Consider the following 14412-nt stretch of genomic DNA (forward strand, 5'->3'; position numbering starts at 1 on the left):
GAAATGATCCTGTGAAAATTTGAACTGTGGCTAAAACATAACAAATTGTTAAAAAGGCAAAAGAAAATGGTATTATCCTTTTTTGAAGGAGGCAGGTGGCAACTATTTTGAATATATTGTTTATGAGCACGAAGTGATTTGCATGACAGTCCAGTAGACTTCATCTTTTAATTTTTCTTTATCATTTACAATGACTTGTTAGCAGCTCATCTCTTTAGAATAAAAAGGGATAGAATAAAGAATTGCCTTAGATGCAGAAGGTAGGGTGGTATCACAGTGTTATTGAAGATTTTGCAATATACATGTATAGTAGAAATTAAGTTACTGTTTAAGTAACTTGACATTTTTATTTGGCTAGGTTTTTTATTCTAGTCTTCTGGCCATTTGTTTATCCATCTGAATCTATGAGTATCAGCACTTAAGAAGAAGTAAAATACCTGCAATATATAGCCTAGTATTGGTAGGATGTGACAGACCCCACATAAATGCTTTGCTTGATACAAATTTATTTCTGAAGGGTGGGCTGCTTCCTATTGTTATTTTCTGAAGAATGGTAATTTATAAATGAATTTGACATAGTATTGAAACAAATGTATGTGCCTGGAAACTCTGCAAGGTGAATTTATTCCTTTTCCCCAGCAAATAATTCGTGGTAAAACTGACAGACCCTTCAGCTCTTAGACTATAAACTGAGTACAGAAATGTTCATTTTATTCATGTTTACTTTTAAATCAGGAGTAATTCATTGGACTGCTTTGATACCATATGTAGTAGGTTACTGTGAGTGGGTTATGTAGTGATAAGGCTCTTATATTAGTCTTTTCATCTCTTTGACACGGCAAACACAGAAGAGAGCAAATATTTAAATATTTCCTAAATAATATTCCCTATGAGAAGCAATTCTACCTAAGATTACACCTGCTTAGGTCCTGAAGATTGTCAAGATGTTCCCAGGAGATACCTAAGTTAGATAAATATTCAAATATGTGTCATTAGTAAGTTCACTCCGAGTAAGGGATTGGGGCTGTAGTGTGCTAATTGCCTGCTGGGAGCAAAGCTGGCTGCTCAGCAGAGCCTGAAGGTGCAAGCGGAGGGATGCCCAACCTCTGTCGGGGCTGAAGAAGCAGTTCATGGGACTGCCAGCTTAGCCTAGTGACGACGGAGCTTGGCTGCTGTCAAAGCAGTTCAAAATGTGAGCCCCTGAAAGAAGCGGAGTTAAGGTGATCTTTAGGAAGGCTGTGTGTAGCTGTGACAAGGAGAATTGCAGATACTGCATCATTCGTAATGTTTTGTAAGTTGCTGGCACAACGAAACTGGATGCAGCATATTGGAGAGTCCCAGCAAACTCAAATATTTGCCTTGAGGCTGTTACAGATGGAAGGAGAGGTAACAGACTAAGCAACACTCAGAAGTCTTCCACTTTTATATTATTACATCAACTGTGTTCCTCTGCATGCATTTGCATTTTACTTATATTAAAATATGCACTTTTGAAGTAAAATGCTCTTGCATCTTACGTGTAATCACATCACTGAAGAAAACCAGTGCCTGCATTTCCTAAAAATGGAGAGAAAATATCCATCATTTGCTACTTTTTAGATTTTTTTTTTATCATTTTGACAGCAAATGAAGCTGTATATGTCATATATGATCAACAAACCAGGATTATAAAGAGTGTTACCTACAAAGTTCTCTTTGTATGTTCCCACAATCAAACATGATGGTTGGAATCCCTGTCATTGCTGACCAATGAGACCTCTTTCAACCATTTTTGTTTGCTCTGCTTCAAGAAAATGTGTCCCGTAAGGAAGGCAAGAAGGAATCGAGATGATTTGTCTAGGGAGGAGAAGATGAAGAGTAGATGTGACGGCAGTGTAACCCTCAGTGTAACCTAAGTGGTATTGAAGGCTGTACAAAGAGTTGGAGGCTAAAAACACAAACAGGATTTCCATGTCCATGGGAAGCAGAGCAGATGACTTGAGACTTAAATTGCATTTTTAAATCTGGATATTAGAAATAGCATCACCGTAGTATTAGGAAATACTATTTACCAAAGCAAAATAACCGCCCCCCACTGCAATGTGTCCCTGGGGATAGTATAGCATGCCGTGCTGCAGCACGGGAAGTCTTTAGAGTGGTGATAGAGCCATCGGTCAGGAGCTAAGGAGATGTAATTATCCTGGTGGAAAAAGGAATAGACTTAGATGAACTATTGTCGTTTCTTCTGATCCATGTTTTTTCTATTAATTTTGTGTTGATTGGGGGCTTTTTGGTTTATTTCTTTGTTTTATTTGCTGTAAACATGATATCCAATAATGCGCCCTCTAGTACAGCAAATTATCTCATTACAAGCAGGAGAGAATTACTGAACAGCCAGACAGATGTCTTTTCTTGAAAATATTTAGGCTTTGATTTTAAGGCATTCATCCATAGATGGATAAAGTTTTGAGGGCAGACTTATTTTGAATACATTATATTTTAATGTAGCATTGTAGTTCTGTAGCTCTCCAGCACTTTTTGCTGGTGGAAAAAGAATACCAGGAGATGCAGAAATCACTGATAAAGTTGAGATCATTGAAAAGCTTTTATGCAGTGAATGCTGGTAATATGAGTTCTAGCTCATGTATTTAATGGAGAAGGGAGAAAGGAACCAGTGAATACAGCTAGTAATATACCTAACCTTTTTTGTTGTGGCAGCTGCTAGCATATATCTCCTTCAAGGAGACAGAAGTATTGCTGAGTGGCAGCTGTTATTTGCTGGCTGACTAGGTGCTGTCATGTGTGTAAATGAGGCAACTTCCTTTCTCTTTTCTTGTCCTTCCATTCAGCAGCATCTTCTCCTCCTTCTCTTAATCCTGTCTTTTCTGTCATCACCTCTGCCTGTTACTGTTTTATAACCCTCCAAAATGAAAACTTGCACTTGATGGTAGAAGCCTGAGGTTTAGATTCTTTTTATTTTACAAGAGCAAAGCAATAAACAAAAACAAAGAACTCAGCAGGGACCAAGACCATTACCTGGGATGTCACTGTATTTCCACAGCTAAATGGCCAGTGTTACGTACCAAACCTGACCTCCTCATTGTCATCCTTTGTATAGGCTGGATGTATGTAGCTGGTAAAGACCAGTTGCAGTGCAAGCTTCGAGCAGTTTAAATTTGCCTAAATTTTGTGCTAAGCATTTAGAGTTAGTTCACAAAGCAGTAAAAGTATTAACATTAAAAAAAAAAAATCTGAATGAGGAATCTGTTTCCCAGAAAGTGGGCCAGGAGATTGCTGTGAGGTCTTTTTTGCTGTAATATGCCTTTGTTTTGTTGATTTTCAGTTCCGTATTGGTGTGGTGGTATGCAGGTGATGTACTCAGTATCCGTTACTATTGCAGTGTTAAAATGTCATATTGTTTAAGTCTTTATCCATGTCATGTAGTATGTTGTGAGTAGTTAGACGTAATCGTTGTTTTGTGTGTTTGTCTTTGCCTGATTGCTTTTGCAACCAATATTGCCCGTGCTGCCTCTAACCTTTATACAAATCTCTGTTCCCCAGGCATCCTCTTCCTGCTTTTACCTGTCACGGCTTGCTTTTAGTAATTGGCAAAACCTGCATGATAAACTCACTGGGAGAGGCTACTTGCTTCATGCTGTAGGAGAAGTCTCACTTCATAGTTTGTTGGTCTGTAATTCCACAAATATTATGAAGATGCACAGTTTTCTGTAAACGGGGGTTCTCAACATCCTGATGAGACAAAGGTGCAGTAAGTTGTCACTCATGCCAAACTAAATAAGCCTCTAAGATGGAGTGAATATTTCTGCGCATCAGAAGAACGTCCACATTGCGTTTTGGAAGATTAAGATCTTACACTTAAAATCTTACCCTTCCAAATTCTCTCTTTCCAGCAGTTTTAAATGAAATCTTTAAGCCTGCAGTACATACCCTTTTCTGGCACGTGGTACTGAATTTTCATGGGCACTTGCATACTGAACTTATGTGAATAATGAATCACATCCAGTATATTGCAGTATGCTCCATTTTTGCCTTTCCCCAATTTAACCTCTCTCTGATCGCGCTGGCATTTAGCGTGAGGTGATGTAAAAAGGATTTGACTAAATAAATGGAACATTGATGAGATACTCTGGTGCTCTGCACTTGGATAGAAGAACAGCAATGCAGGAGTGCAAGTTACTGAAACCCGTTCAGTGCAGCCAGGCGAAGCAGGCTCTCATCTTTGGCTCATGTTATAAGAGAACTCCCCTGAAACATTCAGAGGACTTGCTGCCCTCAAGAAGTTAACCTGCTCCCATGCAAATCTCTGCAATGCTTTTGTTTTTAGTAATGTGCAAGTGCTTTTGATACAAAGCTGAATGTTGTCTTCCATTACGGGCGGAATCCGTTTCAAGAATGAGAATTATGTGACATGTCATGTTTTTGACTACAGAGCAATAAAGAAAAATGCTCACAGGTACAAGTAAAGAGGGAAGATATGGTGCCAGGCAGGCAGGACAAAGAGAGCGAGCCTGTACATCCACGGCCTTTGAACAACTCACCTTTATGGCATGAGACAAGATTATTTTTTAAATAAAGTGTAGTTAGTTAGTTAGTTAGTTATTCATAAGCTCTAAAACGCGCAGCAGGATTTTCTTTACTGCAAACTGAGTTAGAACATGTATATAGCTCTTCTAGAAAGCTGTGCCACTCATTTCTGGTTTTTGACTTGTAGCTGAATGTTTATCACTTTTCAGATGCCATCTTGTAGTAACAAGGTGTACCTTTTCCTTCAGATATTTAAGACAGAAAAGGATATTATTCAGAAAAAAATAAGTTGTACCTTGTTGGCTTTCTGAGCCTGTTGCCTACCCCCAGATGCAGGTGTTTCGGAAGTCTTCTTTTTAATTCTAAAAAGTTTTAAAGGACGGAGAGCAGACAGCACCTTTACCGAGCTGCATAGTGATTAATGGGCGAAGGCAGAATACCTCATTCACATTGGCACCATGAAGCTGTACTTCAGCTCCCCTGAGAATAAATTATGTAAACTTGTACCGTGAGAGCTGTTACCGGGTCAGCATACTTAGCAGTGAGAGCTCTGGTCATTAGGATTGTATGTCTGCTAGTTCAGGTCACCTCCATGTTCACACGTCGCTGTCTCGTCTCTTCCCTCCTTCCGGCCTGCGAGTGGACGCAGTTTAGGTAATGAGCCTCACGGCCTGTGGTCCACAGGGCTTACGGTGCCTGTGCGATGATGCTGGCACAGGGTCAGGGCTCGTGGAGTTTTGAGCCTTTTTTTTTCCTGCCGCATTTCAAAATGAAATAGTCACGTAGATTCCCCAAAGTTTAACACAACTTTTTGGTGTTAAGTGGTAAGAGTGCAGGTGTTATGCCTGAATGCTAATGAAGCAGTGACAATGACATGCTAATCGCTTTTTCTGGTACGGAGGAATAGTGTGGAACAGGGATTTTTGAAGTCTACTCAGTAAAACCCTTTCATTCTGGATAAGATTAGTCTTAAGATGCTTTTAAGCATAGAATTAAGTCAAATGGACTACAGCTATTTTTCTGATATCTAAGACAGATGTGTTTCAGTGATGATTGATATTTAATTCACCAAGTGATCTCAGTGTGATGCAATATACCTCTTGGCAGTATAATAATAATTAGTGTTTTTTCACTAATATATTGAAGAGTTAAAAAGACTCTTTCTTTTAACCTTTTCACATCTGTTGTATACAGCTGCTCTTTTTCACCTGTTGACAGAGTAGGTGATACAGGCTGACAGAGAAATCCCTGAAATGTCACAAGTTGAGAACATTATGAGGAATGAGCAAAAAAAATATTACTCTCAAGTGCTATTTCCTTAATCATTAGAAATAAACATGAAATGCTTAACTTTGCATCAGACAGAGATTTCAGCTCCTCAGGTTGTTTGACGTCTTCCTAAAATGTAGGATTGATGCAGGAAAATACTGAAACTAAGTATAGTGATACCAAATAGAGAATCTGTTATCAGGGTGTATTTTTAATAGGAATTTTGCTGCAGATGCTTATGCACAATTTAGTAGACCTTTGTCCCTATTCTCTTTATTTCCACTACAGATAATAACTTTGTGACATTAATACCCCATTGTATATTTATCTTAGCTTTCGAAGTAAGAGGAAACTTTACAGGAAGGGACCTCAGAAGAATATTTAGTCCTTAATTTATCATTTGCTTATAACTGAGGCATCACTTCAGCTTTTTGGAAAAGTCTGCCTTATTGCTATTGCTGGATGGAGGAACTAAGACAATACCTTAGGTAAACAAAATATTAAACCCAGTAATTTTTTAGCTCTTAAATTATATTGAGTTACATTAAGTGGTCTTTAATTACATGAGAAATTTTTTAAAAGCAGTGATGTTCTCCTTGGATTTACATCTTTCAGAAGGACACGTATCAACAGCAGTTGGGAGTTTGGAATTAATTCTCACGTCTCACAGACTGCAGTGGTCTTTGCCATGCAGGTTGAGTAACACTAATGACTGTCTCAACTACGGTCAACTCTTATCAGGTGAAGGAGAAGCTTTATAATACAATGAATGTAAAAATATGTGCTGTTTGTCTGTCTGGTGTGTATATTCTGTAAGATACATTGGTGAGTTAGCTAGAAGAGCGTAGTACTTGCATGCGTGAGAAACACAGAGGTTTTTTTCTAAAAAACCCACAAAAACAGTAAGGATATGACTTGATGCTCTTGCCATGAGTTCTAAATTACATACTGCAGCATCTGACAGAGCTTTTTAATTATATTAAGGTACATCTTCAGTAACTTAACAAAGGATAGCTATTTGTCTACCTGTCCTTGAAAATCTCCAGTGATTCCATAGGTCCTCTAAGCAAATTTTTAACTATCTTTAACAGTTCAGATAGAGATTAGGGGTGGAAAAAAAAAAGCCTCTGCAATTAAAACCTATTGCATCTTGCTCTGTACTTGGTGATTATGAGAAGCAATTATTGTATTTTTATTTTGGTTAATTGTATGTATTTGGAAAATTCTCCCTCGTATCTTTGAAGATAAATAAGTCGAATTCTCCCAACGCTTTTCTTATACGCCATCTCATTAATCTCTCATTTTTTTTCTCCTCTCCTCTGAATTCATTCTAGTTATTCAGTGTATTTTTTAAACTGTGGATCCCAAATGCAGACACCGTAATTAAGCTTAATTTTTATTAGTGCTCAGCCAAACAGGAAGACTCTAATGTATTTCTTCTGTAAAGTTACTGATTATGCATTCAAGTGGGCTAGTTTGGATTTCTTTTACAATAATGTGACATTTTGGCCTTTTCTGGTTTGAGAATCACTAAATCTTTACAGGGACATGTGAATATCTGTTCTGGGATGTACACATACAATTTCTACTTCTGTTCTTGTTATCTTTTAGGTGCTTATAGATGGATTTATTTATTTATACTCAAATAATTCTATGGAAAATGAAGGCCAGCTGGGTAACAGTTCTGACCTTTTCTCCTTTGTAAAGGTGTCTATCTGATTTCTATTCCCTGGAACTTGACCTATCCTCTGTGACTTCTGAGAAATTAATACTAGTAACCAATGGCTGCTGCTAATTTCTGAAATTCAGTGGTGTTTTTCATCAGGCTCACTTAGTTTGAAAGCTTCTACTGCATTTGAGAAGTATCGAAAAAATAGGAAGTTGTCTCAATAGTTGTCTTTCCTCTGTTTTTCAGTGATTAACAAGCCCAATGTTGATATCATGAATATCTTCTTTTTATATATTAGTTAACATACTGAAAGATAAGTTGAATGAACATACATATCCAGACCTACACTCATTTTGGTAGAAATTGCCAAGCAAAACAACCAGCTAATTGTAAGGAGGTATTTACATTTGTTCCCCATAGGGAGAAGCTTCCTTGTCATGCATGTATTTGAAATTTAACTTGCTCAGTCACTGTCTGTCTTTGCATGGTGAGAAGTTCGTGTAATTTCCTAGTGATTTGATATCACTCTCCCATATTGGTTGAGCAGTTCTTGATTTGCATTCTAATGCCTCATCTCTCATAACCCACACATCAGAACTGACCTCCAGGCTTATGGCAACAGTTGGAAATTCGCGATTTTTTTCTTCCCTAGATGAGTAATTCAGTCTCTTTGCCACAGATCCAGAAACTTCCTTTCAAAAAAATATCAAGGGAGCTAGTGTAAATGTTTTTCATGATGGTAACTGGAAGTTCAATAGTATCCATTTGTACCACAGAAGGTTATTAAAGCTTTATAAATGAGTCATTTAAAGCTTGACTGACCTCTCTTCAGAATCGTTCTTTTCTCATTCTTTATAATTATATTCTTTCTGTATAAAACATTAACGAACTATAGAACTTCCAATCAGGATGCAAATACTGTTCTCCCATTCTTTTTCAAGATAGAGTTTTATTAAGATCTGTTCACTGAAAGGGAAGGTTTTCTTTGTGTGGTAGTGAAAAGCCTATAGAGTGCATCAAATTTGGTTTAAATTCGTTGGAATCCTAATAAGCAGAACTTGATCTGCAAGCTGAAGGTTTGCAGAGGGATTTATCTTGATAAAATAAATTCATAGGAGGCCCTTAGCTCTTCTCCTGAACAAGTGCAATTCAGATGGAACAGAAGAAATTTAATTAAATTATCAGCTCATCTCAAAGCAAGGGCTTTTGCTTTTTTAATTTTCTTTCTTGATCTTATCAAGAAAATTAATGCATAAGAATGCAGTGGATCTACCTAGACAATGGATATAACATGCCTTTTGGTTAAGCTATTCTTGTATCTTAAGCAGAAACTGGAAATTAATCTTTTGGGTTACAGATTCAGAGAGAATTGCCTGTATTGGAATTTTGTGTTGGACACTGAATTACGCTGGCACAATATTACCAAAAAATGCCATTTTCCCATCTTTCTGTTGGAGATCCTAAGCTGCGTTTTTCAGTCATGCAGGGTTGCCTCTGATAAACCTTGATGTAGAAGAACTTGGGTTATATCAAGCCGGTTTCAGACACAAATCTAAGGTTTTCACTTGGCTGCTTGTGCTGGGATGTGAACTTTATCCCCTGTGATAAAGTCATGATCCTGTACAACTTTTCCTGTGCTGTAACAACCATCGGGAGATTAACGCCTTCGTTGTGCTGTAAGGTAGTCGGCAGCCACCATACAGGACACTGCTCTGTCAAGGCAAAGTCACTGCTCCTATTCTTCTGTCTACTGCCTTGGAGCCCGAGAATTCTCCTGTCTGTCTTAGACCTGTTTCTTGGCTGGATTGTGTGTTTGCTGTATCCAGTCACCTTTCAGAACACTCAGTGAACAGCATCTAACACCTGCAGGATAGATGGCACCAGTGATCACTCCTGTAAGTCTCTGCCCTCTGATGGTACTGATGTTTCTGTCCTTCGTCAGTAATTTTTACCAGTGTTGTTGTGCAGGGTTTTTTCTCGTCAATTGAGCTTTGCTTGTGTCACACTTAAAATTATGCTGGGTGCTTTTCAAAGTAAATGGCACAGTAAACCTGGGAAATTTTATAGGAGCAGACTAGGTGAAATACTGTGTCCTCAGCCTAACTGCTTTTGAAAGTTGCGCTTCAATGCTTTGGAAACAAATTCCGTTATTATAGTATAGGAAGAAATGTGGTGGGGCAGGGACCTCTCTATTACATTAGTGTTAAGTAATACCTAGTGAAAGACGACTGAGGGTTTAATTTCTTAGCAGCGAGGTGAAATGAAAATTGTAAGTCAAAACAGACAGCTTAAAAGAAAATAAATACCTCTTAGGCAACAGAATTGGTGGTTGTTAAGGATCCTGTATTGCTCTTGTAAGAGGTTTGCAGAGTGGCTGCAGTTTTACGTTGCTGTTACCAAGGTGCAAGTAACAGCTTGCTGAGTGTGAAATGGTGCATTCCTTCTTTATCTCTTTTGCAGAGAGGAGTCAGGATAGCACTGCTGCGGTGCTGTCTGACTCCAGTTCCACACAGGACATGTTTAATGAGCCTGCCAGCTCTCAAGACAGCCTGAGGAAGACTTACACAGAGAAGAGGATTTCTGCTGCCTGTGCTGATACACTGATGCCCGGCAAAGAGACCCTGGGATCTACAGAGGAGAAGAGTACGCCCAATTTAATAGATAATGTCAGCTGCTATATTCACATTAAAATATTTCTTGTGGCATGCAGAAGCACTGAAATAATGCTGCACTGTGACTGAAAAGTCTAACTGGGTGTCACTGCTGCATGTATGTGTGCAGTTTAAAATTGGAGCTGTGCTTTGCTTATGTGGCCATCATCCCAATTTGTGCAGCCTATTAAACCTGACAGAGAAAGGAGTGATGAGAAACTTCTGTCTGTGGTGGCCCTTAGCCTGGTTTGCCGTCTTTCTCCAATGATTCTAATATCAAAATAATTTAAGGAGTAGTTATTGAAGATAATCTCAAACAAAATATTTTCTCTTTTTCCCAGGTATAGATGCTCTCTTTAGCAGCTTGATATTAAATACACAGACGAGCAAAATAGTGGAGTTAGATGTTTTGTTCCACTGAATGCTTTATTTCAGTGGAGAAGTGGAATTGCTTTCTACCAAATTTTTCCATATATAATAGTACTAAGTGTTCTGCGTGCCACTGGAAAAATTGCTTCAAAATCCATTAGCTGGAATTTCCTTATGTTGGAATGTGACAGCAGATAGACTGGAAAACACAAACAAGACCAACATATAAATTTTACCCACCTTTCCAGGCTTTCGCCCTTTGTGGGATTTTAAATCTTTTTTTACCAGCCCCCACTATACTCGAGTCTTTCCCAGTTTTGTGGATCCAGAAGCCACAGCATGTGAATAGCCCTGATTCACTTTGCTGATCTCACGAGGAACAATTGCCGACTAGCAGGCTTGACTTATATTGGTTTATTGTTCTAAAGAATATTTTGCTTCAGTCCTGCCTAAGCTAGCGAAGTCTATGGTGACGTTTGCACCAGGGAAATAGATGCTAGTTCCTGGTTTTGTAAAGTAGTACTCACACAATCACTAAATCCAGTAATCTTACAGGTACTAGACTAAAAACGTGGGTCTTTTTCAGGCTTGCGGTGAGTTGTCTGTCAGAAAAACCATGCTGAATGCATTCTTACATTACTGATACTTATTAGAACAAAAGTTGTATTTTTCCATAAAGCTATCTGTAGAGTAAAATTATAACGGATACGTAGATTGCGCAAGTAAATTTTGAAAAATATCTCTTCTGGAAAACATGATTGACTCAAAGTTTAGCCTTACCAGAGAAAAAGTTAAGAAGCAGCTTCACGCTTGAGGATGAAGTATATTTTAGTAATCTCTAGCCTACTAGGAGATAAGATCTAATGTAAGAGGCTCCTTATCCTGGCAATGACAAAGACAGTGTAAACTTCCATGACTAAAAATCAAAGTTAAAAAATTAATCTGCATGTAGCATACATGTTTTCAGCAATAATGAGTAGCTAACAGAGAATGTGGAAGCTTCCACTGTTACAGATGTTTTCTGAAGTACGATTTGGTGTCCTTCAAGAAAAGATGGGTCAATTGAATTATGAGTTACCAAGTTAATTGCAAAAATATCTGGATGGAACCTGTAGGTCCTGCGTTATCCAGAAGGCCAAGTTAGCTGCTGCTACTCAGTCCATATGAGCCTAAGTTGTATTGTGGAGTTCTGTTCTGCTAGGTAGGGTGTTACGAATAACACGTTTCACTTGTCAGGACTCATTTTTTCTGTTTTTTCTTTCTTTCTTCGCAGTACTATTTTACTGAACTTACGCTTTCATTTTGTGTGAGGTGTGCTGAATTCTTACTACTTCTCAGGGAAGAAACTAAATCAAGACAATGGAGAGCTCAGCATGCAGCTCTGTTTGTTAATGAGCTGAGATTACTTATTCATTAAACATCAGGAATAGTAATTTTTTTTTTCAGAAACCACTCAGTAATTCTGTCTATGCTTTAATAAAGAAAAAGATTACCATTCCTTGTATTTAATTTTTGTCATTTTGTATATTTCATTTACCATTTTGTAATTTTCAGTGTCGCATTTTTCTTCCCTTAATGTTCCAGTTGCAGGAAAGTCAGAAGAGCTGCTGGAGAGCTTGGAATCGTACCATCCTGCTGAGCCTACTGGCCAAAAAATTCTGGTGGATCCTCAGTCTGCTTCTGGCAATCCCGTCAAAGCTGCAGTCCCCGCGCCCTCGCAGTGGGACTGCAAAAGAAGAGTTGAAACTTGTGGAGATGCATCTGAATTTCCTCATGGTCTTCCAGCAGACCTTGAGGAACAGCGGAAGTTCCTGACAGAGCAGTGCATCGCCTCCTTCTGTCTGTGTCTCAGCCGCTTTCCCCAGCACTACAAGAGCCTCTACAGGTTGGCCTATCTGTACACGTACAGCAAAACACACAAGGTGAGCAGACCGCTGATACGAGAGCCACCAGGATCTGTTTGTTGCCCGAGTAAACAAACTGTATTGTCATTTGTGCGAACGGAAACAAGTCCTACCCCTTTGCCTCTTAGTGGAAAACGTATCAATGGTACTGCTGCAAATTGAGCAGTAGCGTGTTTTACCAATCTACTGAAACGGGATGAATATTCTATTTGGCTGCACAGTGATAATCCAGAAAAAAATATTACCATTTTTTGGCAAAACTTGTTTTGAAAATATTCTTATGCTGTTTGTATGTGACAGTTGTTAATTTTTCCATGGAGCTAATCATTAATAGGAGCCCTAGATTCTTGCAATCTGTCATTACTGTTGCTGACAAATGATTTTTGTATCAACATTCAACAAAAAAGGCTGCCTGTTTTCAATTTATTCGTTCAAATAGCATGTCCTTGCCTGAGGAACTACTTGCAAAATATTTTCTTTTTTTTTTTTCCTGATGAAGCCTTCTCTTTTTCTTTTCATATCTCTCTCTCTGTATAAATATCAACTTAGTTATTTGCAATGTTTTTCTGTATGAAATACACTTTGTTGTCTAAATCTACCTCCTCCTGGAATTCAGAAAAATCAAATCCTCTCTGTTTGAGCATAGTAGTTACCAGGTTGGCTTCAGCTAGCATTGTTGGGTTTTCCTGTCTCTTTTTATTACTTCTCTGCATAACAAGCAACTACTTAACACTGCAAAAAAAAAAAAATCTTTCTGCTGATACATGTATATGCATACATTCATAAGGTTCTAATTTTCTTTCTTTGATGAGGCATTCAGGTTCTTCTGTAGAGCACTGTCAAACGTCTGTGATTTAATGGCACGCTAATATGTCTATAGTGTGAGTTATACTCCTGAGTAAATTTAAAACCCAGAACGCTTCTATGTGATTTCAGCAGTAATTGGAGTAAGAAGTACGCTTAGATATACTGATGATAAGCCCTATTAAAAAAATTAGATTAATTATGTCAGGTTGAGTTGCTGTGGGGGTAAGAGTGATTTACTGGTAAACTTCAGAAAGATTAATTTTTAAATGCATATAACCACCTTGGAAAATTCAGCATTTATGTACCAGTGCCAGGAATGTCTGTGAAGAATTTAGACTGATGGCCAAAATTCATGGTTGGCGGGGAAAGGAGAGGATTGGCAGGTCTCCATAGTGCGCAGAAAAGCAAGTTTTCCATATGCAATCTGTTTTCTCCCATTTTACAGTATTATTGATTTTGCTGTTGTGAGATTAGTAAAAATAGCTATTGAGTGCTTTTTTTAACATCCTTTTCAAAATCTTTCAAACATTTTGTTTGATTATGTGTTCAAGTATTTTTTTCACCTGCAAAATTCTGCTTACTGTCTGGAGACTGCATCTCTTTGTTTTGTTCTATTATCAGAGCAAATTCTACATAGCTTTATTTTCTTGAAATAAATGTGCGGGAAGGTAAGGACTAATTTTCAGAAGTTACTTCATTGCCACTTTGGGCGGTAGTTTTAGTTTTCCCATTCACCTTGTCTCTATCTTGAAGTAAGGTCTTCATCCTTTACGATTTAACATATTCATCAACGATCTTGATGAGGGGATTGAGTGCACCCTCAGCAAGTTTGCAGATGACACCAAGCTGGGAGGGAGTGTCGATGTGCTGGAGGGTGGAAAGGCTCTGCAGAGGGACCTGGACAGACTGGATCGATGGGCCCAGGCCAACTGTATGAAGTTCAGTAGAGACAGGTGTAGGGTCCTGCATTTTGGTCACGGCAACCCCCTGCAGCGCTACAGGCTTGGGGAAGGGTGGCTGGAAGTCTGTACGGCGGAAAAGGACCTGGGTGTTCTAATTGACAGCCAACTGAGTGTGAGCCAGCAGTGTGCCCAGGTGGCCAAGAAGGCCAACGGCATCCTGGCTTGTATTAGAAATTTTGTGACCAGCAGAAGAAGGGAGGTGGTTGTCCCTCTGTACTTGGCACTCGTGAGGCCGCACCTTGAGTATTGTGTTCAGT

The 14412-nt window shown here is 38.6% G+C and overlaps 1 protein-coding gene across 1 annotated transcript in view; it reads left to right on the plus strand.

Annotated features, from left to right (window-relative positions):
• Positions 1-12548, plus strand: part of LOC104279327 (calcineurin-binding protein cabin-1-like) — a gene marked incomplete at its 5' end in the record, with an annotated part of 36673 nt that extends 24125 nt beyond the window's left edge. The window contains 2 exon segments of the mRNA XM_009876567.1: positions 9923-10105; positions 12067-12548. Coding sequence (XP_009874869.1) covers positions 9923-10105; positions 12067-12548 — 665 coding nt within the window.
• Positions 12549-14412: the final 1864 nt, after the last annotated feature.

Source organism: Apaloderma vittatum, unplaced genomic scaffold (genome assembly GCF_000703405.1).
Source record: "Apaloderma vittatum isolate BGI_N311 unplaced genomic scaffold, ASM70340v1 scaffold40019, whole genome shotgun sequence".
Taxonomy (NCBI): domain Eukaryota; kingdom Metazoa; phylum Chordata; class Aves; order Trogoniformes; family Trogonidae; genus Apaloderma; species Apaloderma vittatum.